This window comes from Mya arenaria, chromosome 14 (assembly GCF_026914265.1).
Source record: "Mya arenaria isolate MELC-2E11 chromosome 14, ASM2691426v1".
NCBI classification, from domain to species: Eukaryota; Metazoa; Mollusca; class Bivalvia; order Myida; family Myidae; genus Mya; species Mya arenaria.
In genome coordinates, this window is record NC_069135.1 from 4753168 (window position 1) to 4769389 (window position 16222).

At 38.6% G+C, this 16222-nt stretch overlaps 2 protein-coding genes and 1 long non-coding RNA gene across 3 annotated transcripts; all 3 read right to left on the reverse strand.

The window, feature by feature from the left end:
- Nucleotides 1-450: 450 nt before the first annotated feature.
- On the reverse strand, nucleotides 451-7672 carry LOC128216407 (PI-PLC X domain-containing protein 2-like). Its single transcript, XM_052922966.1, has 3 exons — nucleotides 7400-7672; nucleotides 6163-6635; nucleotides 451-1608 (listed from the first exon to the last, which is right to left on the reverse strand). Exons 1-3 carry the CDS (start codon nucleotides 7497-7499, stop codon nucleotides 1261-1263), a joined length of 921 nt encoding a protein of 306 aa, XP_052778926.1. The 5' UTR covers nucleotides 7500-7672; the 3' UTR covers nucleotides 451-1260.
- Nucleotides 7673-10014: 2342 nt separating this feature from the next.
- LOC128216412 (uncharacterized) lies at nucleotides 10015-11346 on the reverse strand. The gene is made up of 3 exons (XR_008258067.1): nucleotides 11316-11346; nucleotides 10586-10808; nucleotides 10015-10383 (listed from the first exon to the last, which is right to left on the reverse strand). It is a non-coding gene; the product is annotated as an uncharacterized LOC128216412 (long non-coding RNA).
- A 1036-nt stretch (nucleotides 11347-12382) lies between these two features.
- Nucleotides 12383-16055, reverse strand: LOC128217858 (PI-PLC X domain-containing protein 2-like). The gene is made up of 3 exons (XM_052925280.1): nucleotides 15818-16055; nucleotides 13831-14303; nucleotides 12383-12983 (listed from the first exon to the last, which is right to left on the reverse strand). The coding sequence occupies exons 1-3, from the start codon at nucleotides 15915-15917 to the stop codon at nucleotides 12636-12638; spliced, it is 921 nt and encodes a 306-aa protein (XP_052781240.1). The 5' UTR covers nucleotides 15918-16055; the 3' UTR covers nucleotides 12383-12635.
- Nucleotides 16056-16222: the final 167 nt, after the last annotated feature.

The following is a 16222-nucleotide window of genomic DNA, read 5'->3' on the forward strand; positions in this document are numbered from 1 at the left end:
AAGCCTTGTCCGCTTACAAATCACTTTAATAAATTTTCTAGTTCCATAAATATTCCATAAGGGTTGTGTATGTATACTGCAGTTACTTTAATTTCAGAAATAATGAAGATTTTATACACATTGTTCAAGATTAAACAATCGTGTTTAAATTTTATGTTATGCACTTCATTTGGAAAAAATATTTAAAAATGCATCTTACTTTTGATAAATATGAAACGTTATTACAATAAAAGAAAAAAAATGTCGTGTACGTCATAAACTTAGCTTACATCAAGCTTAAAAAAAAAATAAAAATACAACAAAACTTATACATCATTGTATGAATTGTTTTCGAAAATTATAAGTTCAAGGATTGAATGAATCTGTCAAATGTACCGTTATAGCATTACTTTCTAGATACCTTCTTACTTTGTCAGATATGGTAAGTGTCCGCAACCGTAAACAACCATATCAGCAACAATATAATTTATTACATGTATCAGAACAAGAAAATATCAATTTGAAACTAAAATACTTGCAAGATGGAGATCCGTTTGTACATTGATAATGTTAAATTCTGTTTTAAGGCTCTCTGGGATCATCAAGAACCATGTGTTTTGTTTTATTCAGATGGTGTCATGTGAAACCTCCACATTCAATGACCAACTATTATTTAACAGAAGAAACAGCTTCGACAAGTTTTGTGTTGGAATAATTGAAAAGACAAACGCGAAGAAGAATAATCAATTATTTAAATGCGAGTATCTGATGTAGTATAAATCACCGAAGTTTATGGGTCTACCAAGTGTGAATATGAGCTGCACCGGCCATATCAAACCATAACCCTTAGTTACCTTTCGAAAAGATTGCCTTGTGGATAGAATCACTTCATGAATACATTTGAAGGATCCCATCCGTCTTGCTTGACAAAGTTTTGCATCATTTCAGATACAAATGTCTTTAAAATAATTTCAGCTAAGTGTTTATAGTCCTGCATACTAAGGGCATTCGTCCAACTGCGATAATCAATAAAGATATTGAATTAAAACAAAATCCCTTAAGCCAGCGCTCCGAACAAGCACATATAGCGCCGACGACGACAAACGACGACATACATAGATCTATAGGCAATCATAAAATAAATGAGATATCAACAGATTTTTTGGCCATGGGCATTAGTTGTATCGTCTTTAATAGTTTATTAGTGTGTCAGCTAGCACAGTGGCCTAATTAAAAATGTAATATTTTAAAGTGTAATAAACAATTGCACAATATATATTTCTAAACATAGTTCATTTCTATAACCTTTCTCGTAAAGTCATCCATCTGCATATAGTCCGCCATCGCAATATTAACACCTTTTGGTCCTCTCTTCTTTGTCTTTAACCAAGCGAGGGCAGCAGGGTTCGCATTTTTGGCGAGGTCTCCCTTGATACCTCCTGTCAGATGACTCATGATGAAGCATGTATCCGGTGGAAGAACACATTGGGCCACATGGAACATCATCGGCTTGCACGTTGACGTCGTCTGCTCAAGGAAAGCCACCATTTTGGTGACGCTCGTGGTGTGCGGCCATGGTGAGAAGATACAATCGTTTCCTGGCCATAGCTGGCAAAAGTCTCTGGCCATCTGTAAAAGGTAAGATTAAAAATAAACATTTTCTATTTCTGTGGTTAAATGAGTGTGTGCCATGGTAAACAGGAAGCAGTTGCCGAAATGATGTATGGCATAATGTTGTACCCAGGGGTTCTAACAGCTGACAATTGCCAATCCTGAAAAAGCCCGGGCCTGTTTGAGTGTAAGGGCCCTAAGCAGTGAATCTAAGACTCCTTTTTTAAGTGTTTCTTAAGTCAGTTATATTCATTTCAATGTCCATACAAAAACACACAACTTGTGCAACAATACAATAACCTGTGGATAAAAAAAATCAATTTTGATTTTAGGGTTAATCTGAAGTTTAGAACCTCTGAGTACATAGAGCAGCTCAATCCCATCAACTCCACCTTGCATTACTTGTTTACCAACGCTTATACTTAAGGCCTAAAATGTTTGTTTCGGGGAACGCGTGCGTGACCCTACCACATAAAAGCCGCCGACCTTAGTAAAAAAACAAAACACCATAAACACACTTTTTAAACATAAGCTGTTACTTTTGCAAAATAATGCGCCATAATAACAACAGTATATGAGCGAATTTGTTGTGCCCAGATATTTTGACACTCCATGAAGTATTTTTTTGTAGAAGAGACCTGAATTTCAAGTTAAAATTGTTATTGTTATTATTAAACATAAGTGCTACCATACCTGAAAATAATAAATAATTACATGTAATATTACTATTCATCTAATTCTACACTTTCCACATTCCATTGAGAGCATTTTGACATTCGCAGGGTTAAAAATATCATGAACTGATTCTGGATTCGCATTTGTCAAAACAGCAAATCAGATAGACTTTACCCCACCCGTTAATTACAAGCGATTAAGATTCAAAACGTTCAATTATGGCTTTCTTCGTAATGTTGGTGTTAAAATGCATTTGTTTTCCGCACCACAGGTGCGACGTTTTATCTTATTTCTTGCATGTATTGATCGTAAATTTCCTGTACTCACACATTGTCAGCCATTTTGTTATTGAAGTATTCCCTAGTATACATCTGGACCAAACCCAGCTTACCCTTATAGATAATGATATGTTGGGTCTTGATGAAGAGTTCACAGCACGTCTGATTGTACAACAGCTGTTCTCAAACTCCCCGAGATCTGCGCACAGACCAGTGACGTAAGCACTTTATAACTAAATAGGTCAAATAGTGCATTCGCACTACACTCTCCCCTGTTTCTTTTGTTCGGACCACGCCGAGGGTTGACTGAATACAAGCCAAGTGAACATGAACTAACCCGACCACTGCTTTATGACTGGTCCAATGATCGTTATCTGCACCCTGGGCCTCACGGAGATCACTCGAGGTAAATCCCCATATGACTCTCCTATGTCTGCAAACATTGACACTGACCACATCATCCTTTTTCAGGGTCTCAATAAAAACATCTTACCCTCCAGGACCGCATGTCCTGCTATCTGCTACACAAGGCACTGGCAGAGTAGCCAGTGGACTAGTCTGCACTGCTGTCGGAGAAACCTGAGTATCCTACTTCAGAGGCAACTATTGGCGGAGAACACCCTCGGTCAACCGGCTTGCCACAGTTGTCACAGGAATGGTGCTGTAGCTCTGTAATGTATTGAGCACTCGCTGATCCCCTGTACACAGCCTCGCTCTGCATCACTGAGCCCTCCAACTACGCGATAATATGTGCCCGCTGCGCACTTCCAAATGCGGCAGTAGCCCTAACTTCATGACAAAAGCTCCCGGTTGCTGAATTAACGAAGGCGATACCTTCACCAACCTCAGCCTTCTGTGCGGCCATCGAAACTACATCTACTTCCCGGGAAAATGAACCCCGTTGGTGTCAGTCCTCACGTCATACTTACAACTCCCGCAAGGAACATCTTCAGCTGCAACTCCAGCGACATATGAATTGCAGTGACCAGGGTGTGGTCTACGAGATAACGCATCTGCATTCCCATGCTTCTTTCCTGGCCGATCCTTCATTTTCATGTTGAACTGAGCCAATTCCTCAATCGAACGAGCTAGCTGACATTGCGGCTCCTTGAAATTCAACAACCAAGTCAAACTTGAGCTCTCGTTTCGGACCTTGAAAAATCTACCATGAAAATAATGTCTATACTGTCGAGTAAATCTGACAAGTGCTAACAGCTCTTTTCAGCCCCCTTGTTAGAGCGTAACTGCCGTATGCAACGACATAATCGACACCGTTTTGAATTTGCAGAAGTTCTGCGCCGGTCGTTAACAAATCCTTATTAAGTAGGTCAAACGCATTTCGCTGTTCCTCGCCCCTCTGGTGCTTGTCGCATAAAGCGGCTCACCTATCTGAGAGAAATCTTGATAAAGCTCCGGTGAAAGTAAGCATGACACATGAAGCGCTCAGCGTCTTTTGAGCACTCGGGAACGGCCCAGTTAGAAACTGCTTCAATACCAGCAGAAGTCATAACGTATGTACTGCTACTTACTATTCTGCCGAGAAATTCACATTTCTTTGCTTTTAGTTTCTGACCATGAAGTCTATTACGCTGCAACGTATGACTTAGATTCTATATGACACCAGCTTGCAACCTCTTCTTCTGAAGATGCAGGGGTTGTTCTGCGAAGACGCTGATTTATGGGCGTGGCATTACCAGGGACGATACCATGTTCAATGTTGATTAATGAACCGAGATAGAGTTCGTCTTTAACAAACACATCTTCATAGGAGGTCAAGAGCTGCGCTAGTGCAACTTGTTGGTCAGCTGTCAAACGTTCAATAGATGCTTCGAACATACTCTGGGGGGGGGGGGGGTCTGTGGTACCTTGGTTGTTTGATCAGACAAAGACTGGGCACTCGTGATTAGTAAATGTGTGTCTCGATCTTCTTGGGCGACTGAGGAGACGGTATGGTCCATTTAATTGGCGGGATAGGCACCAACCCACCACTTTTACTCTTCTAAGGAGATGGCAACTGTCGCTTGCTTTGACAATACACAGCTTTGCGCATTATCCTACGACCAAACACCTTACCATCTTCACAAGGCTCCACATAGTAGTCTGGCACCTCGGAGCTTATGACACAATCTACGTTTGCTAGTGAGTTAGGAGGGATGACACGGAGATTTGCGACTGTCACACGAGCAACAATAGGTGCACCCATCTAACCAGAGTTATCTCGCAACCCTCGTAGTTCATGTATGTCATTACCTTGCTTCATGAGGTCCACCACAAAGTACATTTCTTGCTTAATGAGGGCGACATAGAATGGACCGATATGACAAAGGTTGCCGATTAACAGCTTCAGCAATGAAGCCTTGCATGGACATTTTCCGACCGATTGTGTCGAGCCTCACGTCACGAAGTTTATTTGGGGGCTTTTTATGCTCTGAGAAAAAGGTCAAAAAGATAGTTACCTCAGCGGCCGATTCGACCATGGCGTTTACTCCTACATTACCCATACGTACTGGTATTGTAAACGTCTCATGTAAACGTCAATGTGGTCTCATTAAATGAAACACTGACTGCCGATGGGTGTCTGGTACTGTATTGGATGGTACGGTTTAATCAAAAACAAGTTTGCTACTTACCTCTTTTCGCTCTGCTGGGCTTTAGCCGGATTCTTGCTGGATCGAGTATCGGCTCCCTGTCCCGACCCTGTTGCGTTCAAAAGAAGCCCTTAAACTCTTTCTTGTGTGGACATTCAGCAATCCTATGAGAGACGCTAGGCAACAATGATGTAAGTTGATCAATGCGGTAATTCAACTGCTTTTGTGCAACACAGTTGTCAAAACCGTCCACCTCAGACTCCATATTGGAATGTATCTAAGATAACAAGGACATACATCATTATTGAGCAAGAAGGATGACTTGTCTGTGTTACCTCGCTTAGATTTTTATAACAGAACAATATTAAAATCGCGTTATATTGCTGAATTAACATCGCGAGATTCATGGTTAATATAAAAAATATAATATAATTCGGTATTTACGGAACGTGCGCACCAGCGGAAGACGTAGTGTTTAGTGAAAGTTAATAAATATTATGATGTAAATACATATTACATCTGTTGGAACAATGGTTCTCAGATCGAGTGTTATTTAACAAAACATTATAAAACTTACAAACTGTTTTCAATACGTGGTTAAAATTGGTACGGACTATAGATTGTCTGCTTAATATCAGAGATGAGTCGGTCACCTGAGAGCCAAACTGAGCTTGTTGGCAGGGCTCACAAGAAGTCGAAACTGTATATTGTGTTCATTAGCAAGTGTCCATATTCATTTGCGTCAAGTACATTTCACTAGCGTGAAACATGGGTAGACCCCCGACAATATTTGCAAGAACAATATGCTACCTGACCTACTTAGTAATTGGGGGATGTTGCACTAAACAAACATTTTTGTGGCCATACTTTAACATTTGCTAAAGGCTTATCCTGCTGAGATATGTAATGTTCATCTTACAACCTTATCCGGAATTCAACTGACGGAATTTTGACGGACATTCTAATTTACTGCACTGTTGCCACATCCTAAAACTTGAAATAACATTATTTGTAGGCATTCATGCCCATACCTTATTGTGATAAATGACGATGACTTGTAGACCATTCTCCCACATCGTACTAAGCGTTAGGTTTTCTATTCCAACAAACACACACATCTTTTCTCCACATATATCTATCAACTTCTGTATAAGCTCAGTGTGTTTCTCATCAGACATGTCATAGAAATGGTTGAAATCCAGAATCACTACTTCTTTGTCATGTTCTCTTAGGAAATCGAAAATTTCTCTAACACCATCTTCGACCGAGATCCCAAACAACGTGTGGAGAAAGTGGAACTTCCCCGTCGTCCGCCGGGGTGCCACCCGGAGGTCAAAATACCTGACGCCGGCGACCAGCTGCTCCCGGAAGCTAAAATCCTGGGACACGCTCCACTTATAGATACAGGCCGCACCAATCCTTCCAAGAAATTGCACGAACGGGACGGCATCGGGACCTATCTCGGATTTCGGATCTAAACTGTAGCTGAAGGAATCGTGTGAGCCTGAAACGACATTTTTTCATGGGTGTATCCAGGATTTCACCGAACGGTTACAGCCTACATATCATTAGCAGAAAATATATTTAATTGGGGATATTTTAGAAATATCTCGAGTATCATTCTTGTCCAAATTGATGCAAAACCACTCTCATTTCAAGTATTTAATGATAAATTCATATGGCTTAGCACTAAATTAGGGCAGGTAACCGTGGGCTGGATATATGTTTTTAGTACCCGTTACCCGACCATTACAGTTAAACCGCCTAATGACTTGGGGAAGCTGGTTTAAATAATGTTGAAGTAAATAATATAAGTATCTTTCGCATGTTTGCGGGGCGGATGTAATAATCAGAAGGAACGTGCGGGAGCCGGAAAGGATTTACTATATATATAATGGTTTCAGAACTTATCCATCCCTTCTTAATCCGCTAATGAAAACAACGTTTTCTAACAATAGCCTGCCAGAGACTTTGTAAATTGTCATGTCAACAATCACCATTCTTAGTAGGGACTTGGATTTTTATTGAAGTTCTTGATAGTGTGAAAAACTTTAATTGCAGTTAGAAAACTCTCGTCTCCCTACCTAATAGTTGGTGAGCATACATGATCCCCAGGGGCCCGAACCGCGGCGATTTCGCCCCTATAGGCTTTCCCCGTCGGTGATAGCACCGGTAACAACCCAAATTCACGCAAACGAGCCAATATTTGACACAACGTTCGCTCTAAGAACATTTCCTACTATGTCTGTTTAATAATAAGATACCCACCAGGGATAGCCAATTCCGAGATGCGCGTGTCATGTAGGGCAACGGGAAGGTTCCCCATCCAGTTTCTTAAGTCAGATCGTCCATCGCCGCTCTCAGCCATTTCACAAGTATTATTTTTAAGAGTCTTGTCAAGTTTGTAAGTTGACTGCAATTATCCTCAGCTCTTTATGTAGCTGAATATTAAAGAAATTTTAATACAAATAATTCTCATTTCAATTATATAACCTAACACATATATGTAGAAATTCGCCTTAAGCTAAGTTGCACTTATCATTAACATGATAAATGTGATGCATCTTATGCATAGAAACAAAACCGCAACTTCAATTTTTTTTAGTTAATGCATGAAGCAACATAAAGACAATTGTTATTCTTAACACTACAATATTAACACAATAATCCCATGCACGACAAACATATTATTCAACACAAACAATTGTTTTATAATGCCGAATAATAAAGGGTTGGGTGGGCGGGTTAAATTGATTTTTTTAAGTCAACTGACTGCCAAGACAAACCAAGATCGAATGAAATCAAAGTGCCGAAAGCACTGATGGACTAAGGCTACATTTAGGGACAAGTTGACAACTAAATTATAAACATTGTCTACTGTTTTTACTGATATCATATAGAATATTTCCAAACAAAAAGCATTATAAATTATGTATGTAATTGCTAGTACATTAGTTTTACATATCTCAACACACATTCATGTATCGAAGCTTTGAGAGTGCTGAATGCGGCCATGCCTTTATAATACTGACAGTCAAGTTTGTTGAATAAAGAAATGTAATAAAACTTATATCCTCGAAGGTTGACATTAACAATGAAGTTTCTAACTAAATCCTTGGATGCTATCAAAGAAGGGAGTCTGTAAGAAAGTCATGGTTTCAAAGGAAGTCTTTTAAATGCTAAGGAAGTTAGGTGATGTAGTTAGTTGCTCGCTCAAAATTGTTCAGTAATGTGGTACGATTTCAAACATAAAAAAAAACAAAAAAGAAAATAAGAATAAAAACTGATTCGAGCGATTTCATTGTAATTAGAATAACGAGACTGTGATAATGATTACGGCGTTTTACCTCTACGCAAGCTCGGGGAAATTGTTCGATGTTGTCCATATTGAGGGATAAGAGAAAATAATGTTGTTGTTGTTGTTTTTTGTATCTATATGTACTTAAAACTGTTTCATTCATATAGATTAGTTAACCATGATGTGTTTATCATATGCATCAACGTTCGAGTCGCAAATATTTAAATATTTGAAATACGTCGGTAATCTGATTTATTGAGGAACACAAAACGTACTAAAGTTTGCTCAATAATTTCTTATCAAATTGTACTGTATTTGCAGATTATTTGAAGGTTCGAATTAGACATACATGTATATTATATATAAACAATGTAACTATCATTTTTTGTCTCATTTTACATGCTATCCCCAGTACACATTTCTCAACTTTGAAACTATCCTCAGTACATAATACGACGTTCCCCAGTACAATACTGTGAACATTTCTAAGGGCATATCTTTAACAGTTTAAAAGTGACCTTACCAGTTCTTACAATAAAAATAGTTAAGCAAATGCTTGTACAATCCTTCAATTCAAATTGTTTATTTATTCCATATATTACCTAGAAATAACAATACTTGTCGAAATTCTGTGAGTTTTGAGGTGATCATCTCAGATTTGAAGTAACACTTTTCATGGTCTACTAGATCGTAAGGATTATAAAGTACTCCATAGGCCAAATTTAGCATTCAGCTATAAGCTCTATTAGTTGTTTCATTTGTGGATACAGTGATAAGCGTTAACACAGAAAGATCTTACCTCTGGTAAAGAAAACCAATTGCATGTTTGTCTGTTTAGTTATCACTTTTTGAGCTACATCCGGTGTCCGTTCACCCACAATGGATGTGTTATCACGAGAGGAGGTGCTTTGGCGCTGCAGACTTAGGCCGGAGAGTATTGTTACATGTTTCCTTTACTGGAGAGGGCAACTCAGCGTTCTTATCCACGCAACAACGTGGATGAAAATCATATTAAGTGGTCTCACAAAGTACACATTGTCACATCGAACATATTTAAGAGTGTCGACTCATTGTTTTAATTAATACTTTGTTTTATTTAACGTAAAATTACAATGTGGGCGAAGTGTCTGCTAAGTTATTTAGGATGGTAGGATGATTTTCTGAGAGTTTGATTTTACTTTTACTAAGAAATTGATACAAAAGATAACAGTATACAATTTAAGTCAATTATTTTAGGTTTGAAGTTTGAAATGACAAGGAACATTTGTACGAACACTTATAATAAGAAAAGTACAATCAAAATATGAAGCTAACTAAACAAGAGATGAAAACAAGTTGGATGTCGAATGCCGCTATCAATAACGGACAAAAGCAAGTTGCAAGTCGACTCTCATCTGTTTTAAAGGCGCATAAAACAACTTATTTAAATCTGCGACCAATGACTTACTCCCAGTTAAACCCAGACGTGTTAGCCATGCTCGTATTGTCGCCGGCAACGTTTGTGCTAAGTTCAATATGTTCATACTGTTTTAAGTTTTTATACACGGACGCCAACAACAAAAATTCACTCACAAAACATCGCCTTAAAAATAATAAAATAATACAGACTAGAATGCCACTATTTAATATAAAACAAAACACCATTGGCATGTGAAGCATTATTAAGCGATAGATTAATCAAGACTTTACCCTGTACCCTGTATGCGTGTAAAGACGCTTCAATTTATTAGAATATCAAACTTGTATTTATTTCAGTTAGACGCTTATTAACTGCACATGAAGCGGTGCAATGTCCTTCAGCAGTTGTTATTGGAAGGTTCCCTTCTTAACGGTTCTTATCTCTCCTTTGCTAAGCGACGGGACATCCAGGTCGACGGCAGAAACGTTTCTTGAATAATTGCTCCCACTGTCCACTGTTTTTACTGAGGTAATGTTGCTGTGTTTTTCCGAAATGCTATAATAACAAATACGGACATTTGTATGTGTGAGTTTTTACAACTCCATTGTACATTTGTACTGAAGTAAACGAACTTGGATAAATAATAATCTCAAACTAAAGAAGAAAATTTTTATTTTTGAATCTAAAATTTCATGACAGACCACAGCGCGATGAGTTCTCAATGTACAATCACAATTTAATCATGAGCAACAAGTACCAGTGTTTCGGATAATAGAGACAAAAGCAGCTGCATACAGCTGCGGCGATCACGGCTCCAAGCAGTCCCAAGCTGGTCCATAAGACTGCATGCAACATGTCCTTGCCCTCACTCCGTCACTTCCGGTATCGAACTCGCACCTCGGTACTTTCGCTTTGCTGTTGCACCGTCTATACTTCTTTTACTCCTTGACACTACACTTCACACAGTGCTGATCTGCTTTCTGAATTCCACAGAGTGAATGAGCATTATAAGAAAAGTCACCTGATGGTTACAGTTTCGTGTTCCAAGTTGTCTCTTAGCTATCAATAGCTCTCCTTAAAAATCTAAGCCTTGTCCGCTTACAAATCACTTTAATAAATTTTCTAGTTCCATAAATATTCCATAAAGGTTGTGTATGTATACTGCGGTTACTTTAATTTCAGAGATAATGAAGATTTAAGACACATTGCCCAAGATTACACAATCTTGTTTAAATTTTATGTCATGTTATGCACAACATTTGGAAAAAATGTTTAAAATGCATCTTACTTTTAAAAATATGAAACGTTATTACAATAAATGAGAAGAATGTCGTGTAAGTCATAAACTTAGCTTATATCAAGCTTAAAAGAATAAAAAAATCGGGAAAAACGAGTCATCATAGTTTGAATTATTTAGAAAATTATAAATACAATGAATGAATGAATGAATGTGTCAAATGTACAATTAAAGCAATAGATTTTCTTACATTGTCAGATACGGTATGTGTCCGTTTGTACATTGATAATATTAAACTCTGATTTAAGGCTCTCTGGTTTCATCAAGTACCACGTGTGTTTTGTTCAGAAGGTGTCATATGAAACCTCCACATTTATTGACCAACTATTATTTAACAGAAGTAACAGCCTCGATCAGCATTGTGTTGGGATAGTGGAAAAGACAAACGCGATGAAGTGTAATCAATTATTTAAATGCGTGTGTCTGAAGTAATGCTTATCACTGAAGTCTATGGATCTACTTGCTTTAACATGAGCTGCATCGAGGTCTATAGATCTACCAAGTTTTCAAATGAGCTGCACCGAAGTCTATTGATATACCAAGTCTTAATATGAGCTGAACTGCTTTATAAATACTCTCTGAAAAGACTGATCCGAAATTCACGTATTCAACAAGAAAGTCTGATGTTATCAAATAAGCACAAACATTTTATTTGAACTAATATCCTATAAAGTTAAAATAGCTACAGTGTCAGGAGTTGTTTCAAATAAAAATAGTAAAGAATGCATGTTTAATTTCCAGGCCCCAATTTCTCGAAACTTCTTAAGCTTAACAGGCTTAAGTAGCTTATTTCAATAAGGCAAATTACATTCTTAAAGTGTAATTTGATTAATAAAAAATGGTTTATTGTGATATTCATAATGATAATATCCATCTAAGGCATAAAAAACACTTACAGAATTAAATATTACGCAAATTATTGAAAGACAAAAGTAGTGAGCTTAGTTAAACCTGTTATAAGGGAGTTAAGAAGTTTCGAGAAATTGGGGCCAGAGACGTTATAGAAAACGCCTATCCGACGTCTTAATTAAACCGTAACCCCTAGATGTGTGCCAATACGCCATTTGTATGCTTGTGACCTTTCGAAAGGACTGCCTTATGGGAAAACGTTATGTATACATTTGAAGTACCCTCCGTCTTGCTTGACGTTTTGTAACAATGAAGATACCAATTTCAGCAGCAATGCTGTGCTCGATGGTCTAAGTCCTGCACACTTAGGGCATTCGTCCAACTGCGATAAACAATAACGCTGTTGAATTAAAACAAAATCCTTTAAAATCCAATATACAAGTTCGAACAATCAAGTGTAGCGCCGACGACAAAAAATCCGACATACATACACATATAGGCGAATAAATGTTTGAAAAATCAATGATATGTTATAAAGTTTTGGTCATGGTCAATACATGTAGTGGTATCCTCTTATAAGTGTGACAACTAACACAGTGGCCTATATCGGAATAAGGGTTTGATATTTTAAGTCTAATAATCAATTGCACATACTAGTTTTCTAAACATAGTTAATTTCTATAACTTTTCTCGTAAAGTCATCCATCTGGACATAGTCCGCAATCACAATATTAACACCTTGTGGCCCTCTCTTCTTTGTCTTTAACCAAGCGAGGGCGGCAGGGTTCGCCTTTTTGGCGAGGTCCCCCTTGACACCTCCGGTCAGATGACTCATGATGAAGCCTGTATCCGCTGTAAGAATACACTGGGTCACATGGAACATCACCGGCCTGCACGTGCACGTCGTCTGCTCAAGGTAAGCCACCATTTTGGTGACGCTCGGGGTGTTGGGCCATGGTGCGCGGATACAATCGTGTCCTGGCCATAGCTGGCAACAGTCTCCGGCCATCTGTAAAAGGTAAGATTAAACATAGATGAATGCTGTTTTTGTGGTAAAATGAGTGTGTGCCATGTTCAACAGAAAGCAGTTGCCGAAATAATGTATTGCATAATGTTGTACCCAGGGGTTCTAACAGATGATAATAACCAATCCTAAAAAAGCCCGGGCCTGTTTGAGTATGAGGGATTCATGTCTAAAGCAAAGGGGCTTAAATCCCTTTTTAAAGTGTATCCCGAGTCAGTTATATCCATTTCATGGTACTTTCTTCAGTTTCTGATGCAAATGTTCGAGCAAAAAAAAATACTCGTTCAACGTTACAATATCCCTTAAGTTAAAAGCTCCCAGTCCTGATTTCAGATTAAACCCCTGAGTGCATACAGCAGATCAATGCAAGCCCGCTTGAAACGTTCACCTTTACAAGTAAAAAGCCGAAAACAGACAGTCCCCTGTACTCAACGCCACCATTCATTACTTTATCATCAATGCATATGTGTAAGGCCCAACAAATGTTTGTTTCTGGTAACCCGACCCGCATAAAAAGCCACCGGCTTTAGTAAATATAAAAATATACAAAACATGAGGGAAATTTACAAGAAATATGGATATTTGCAAGAAAATGACCTTGGCATAATGTATAATATTTGAATGTATAAAAAACATACCTACCCTACCTTGTAATTTTAGGGAAGTCACCCTAAACAAGCATTTTAGGCCTAACTCTAATAATTTCTACAGTCATATCCAGCTGAGCTTTGCAATGTTCATCTCAAAACTTTCACTGGTTACCTGGAGGGGCTTTCACGGACATTCTGATGTATATGTTGTCACATGTTTAGGCATTCATATATAACAATACCTTATTATGATAAACGACGATGACTTGTAGACCATTCTCCCACATCGTACTAAGCGTTAGGTTTTCTATACCAACAAACAGGCAGATCTTTTCTCCACATATATCTATCAACTTCTGTATAAGCTCAGTGTGTTTCTCATCAGACATGTCATAGAAATGGTTGAAATCAAGAATCACTACTTCTTTGTCATGTTCTCTGAGGAATTCGAAAATTTCTCTAACGCCATCTTCGACCGAGATTCCAAACAACGTGTGGAGAAAGTGGAACTTCCCGGTCGTCCGCCGGGGTGCCACCCGGAGGTCAAAATACCGGACGCCGGCGACCAGCTGATCCCGGAAGCTACAGTCCTGGGTCACACTCCACTTATAGATAATGGCCGCGCCAATCCCTCCCAGAAGCCGCACGGCCGAGTCAGCATCGGGACCTATCTCGGATTTCGGATCTAAACTGTAGCTGAAGGAATTGTGTGAACCTGAAACGACATTACACCAGAGTTTCATTGGTTCATCATGGATTTCACCGAAAGGTTACAGCCTACATTGGATTTCAGAACATATTTTTAAACAGAGAAATTGGGGGTATTAAAGAAAAATTATCATTCTTGTCCAAATTGATATATAACAACTCGTGTTTCAAGTGTATGGTGATATATTCATATGACGTAGCAGTTAGTGCATGGTTATATAACAGCTAAACCACCTAATGACTGGGGATAGTTGGTGTTTAATGTCTGCTGCTTGTTGAAAGGGCAGATGAAAACGTCCTTTTCGAGGAAAAGTGCGGAAGTCGGTGTTCTTTTAGATATCTCACCACATTGCGCGTGAAAAGTTGTTTATTGACGCGCTGTAATTTGAAGTGAACGTCAAATAGTTCCTGATTGACGTCCGGCCGTTTTGAGATTTTTATCCAATTTTGTTTTAGAATTTTTATTGATGTACAATGTTCTGACTCTGCTCTTCTATATCCTTCTATCTTTTATTTAGTATTAGCATCCATTAAACTATTCTGAAATGGCGCGTAGATATCGCGTGTGTCGTCTTACCCGAGGGGAGTAATTTCCAGGCCCGGTACTCGGAGTGTTATAAAAAATAAAAAAAAGTATTACGTCACAGCGGGTGACTAATCTGGCCGCGATGGGGGTGCCAGATGGAGTTCTCCAGCACGGCTGAATTCACAGGGAAAATGCATATCTGGTGTGCTAGAAAAACGTTTCTTCTCCACCTTCTATTTCATATTCTGACATAGATTATGTTCACCACGGCACTACGTCTTTTGTACTGATAAACTTTAAGAACTTCTAACATGTACTTGTTTTATACTGGACGACGTTTCCCATGTCAGATTTCAACAGGATACTATAATAGTCTAAATAATGGACGTGTTATACGGGATTCTTCTATTAATACTTATATAAAGGATTTTCCATATCAAAAATCGTAAACAATCCGTCAACGTACAATTATTTGGACTAGATTATACATGTGTCTTTATTTACACTGCTGCGTTGAAGATCGGGTACACGGGTCCTAAATCGCTACCCACCAATGCCTTCGACGTTATTAATTTTCTGGAAACTGGTGTAAGAACAGCTCAATTCCTTCTTAGTATTTAGAAGCTAGTATTTAATCTTTAATGGAAAACAACCTGCCAAAGACTTTATTAACTGCCATGTCAACAATGACTATTTGGAGTAAAGCACGTTTAGTGCTCGAATTGTTATTGAAGTTATTGATGTGAATAAATTTTAATTTGCAGTTGGAAATCTATGACCAGCCAAACTCAGGCTCTCTCGTCTCCCTACGTATTAGTTGGTGAGCATACATGATCCCCAGGGGACCCGAACCACGGCGATCCCGCCCCGACAGACTTTCCCGGCGGGTGATAGTACCGGTGACAACCCCACTTCATGCAATCAAGCCAATGTTCGACAAAATAATTAATATAAGTACATTTCCTTCTATTTCTGTTTAATAATAAGATACCCACCAGGGATAGCCAATTCCGAGATAGGTGTGTCATGTAGGGCGACCGGAAGGTTTCCCATCCAGTTCCTAAAGTCAAACCGTCCATCGCCGCACTCAGCCATTTCACAAGTATTACTTTCAAGTGTCGTATCTAGTTTGTATGTGCATAAGTTGACTGCAATTATGAAAGCCTTAAAAATCGCTTACTGTCAGTACAGAAAATTTTCCGGTGTCATGTTTTCGATGTAAACAAAGCAGTTGCTTCCCTTTCAGGATGTGTGACTCATTACCTGGTACTTTCTACTTTTTGAGTCCAACTAAAATTTGAATTACGGTAGGGTTACATTCTACTAGATAAATTGTTCATCAGCGCAATTCTTCATCGTCGCCAAAAACTAAGTTAAATACTATTTTAAGATTTTATTCC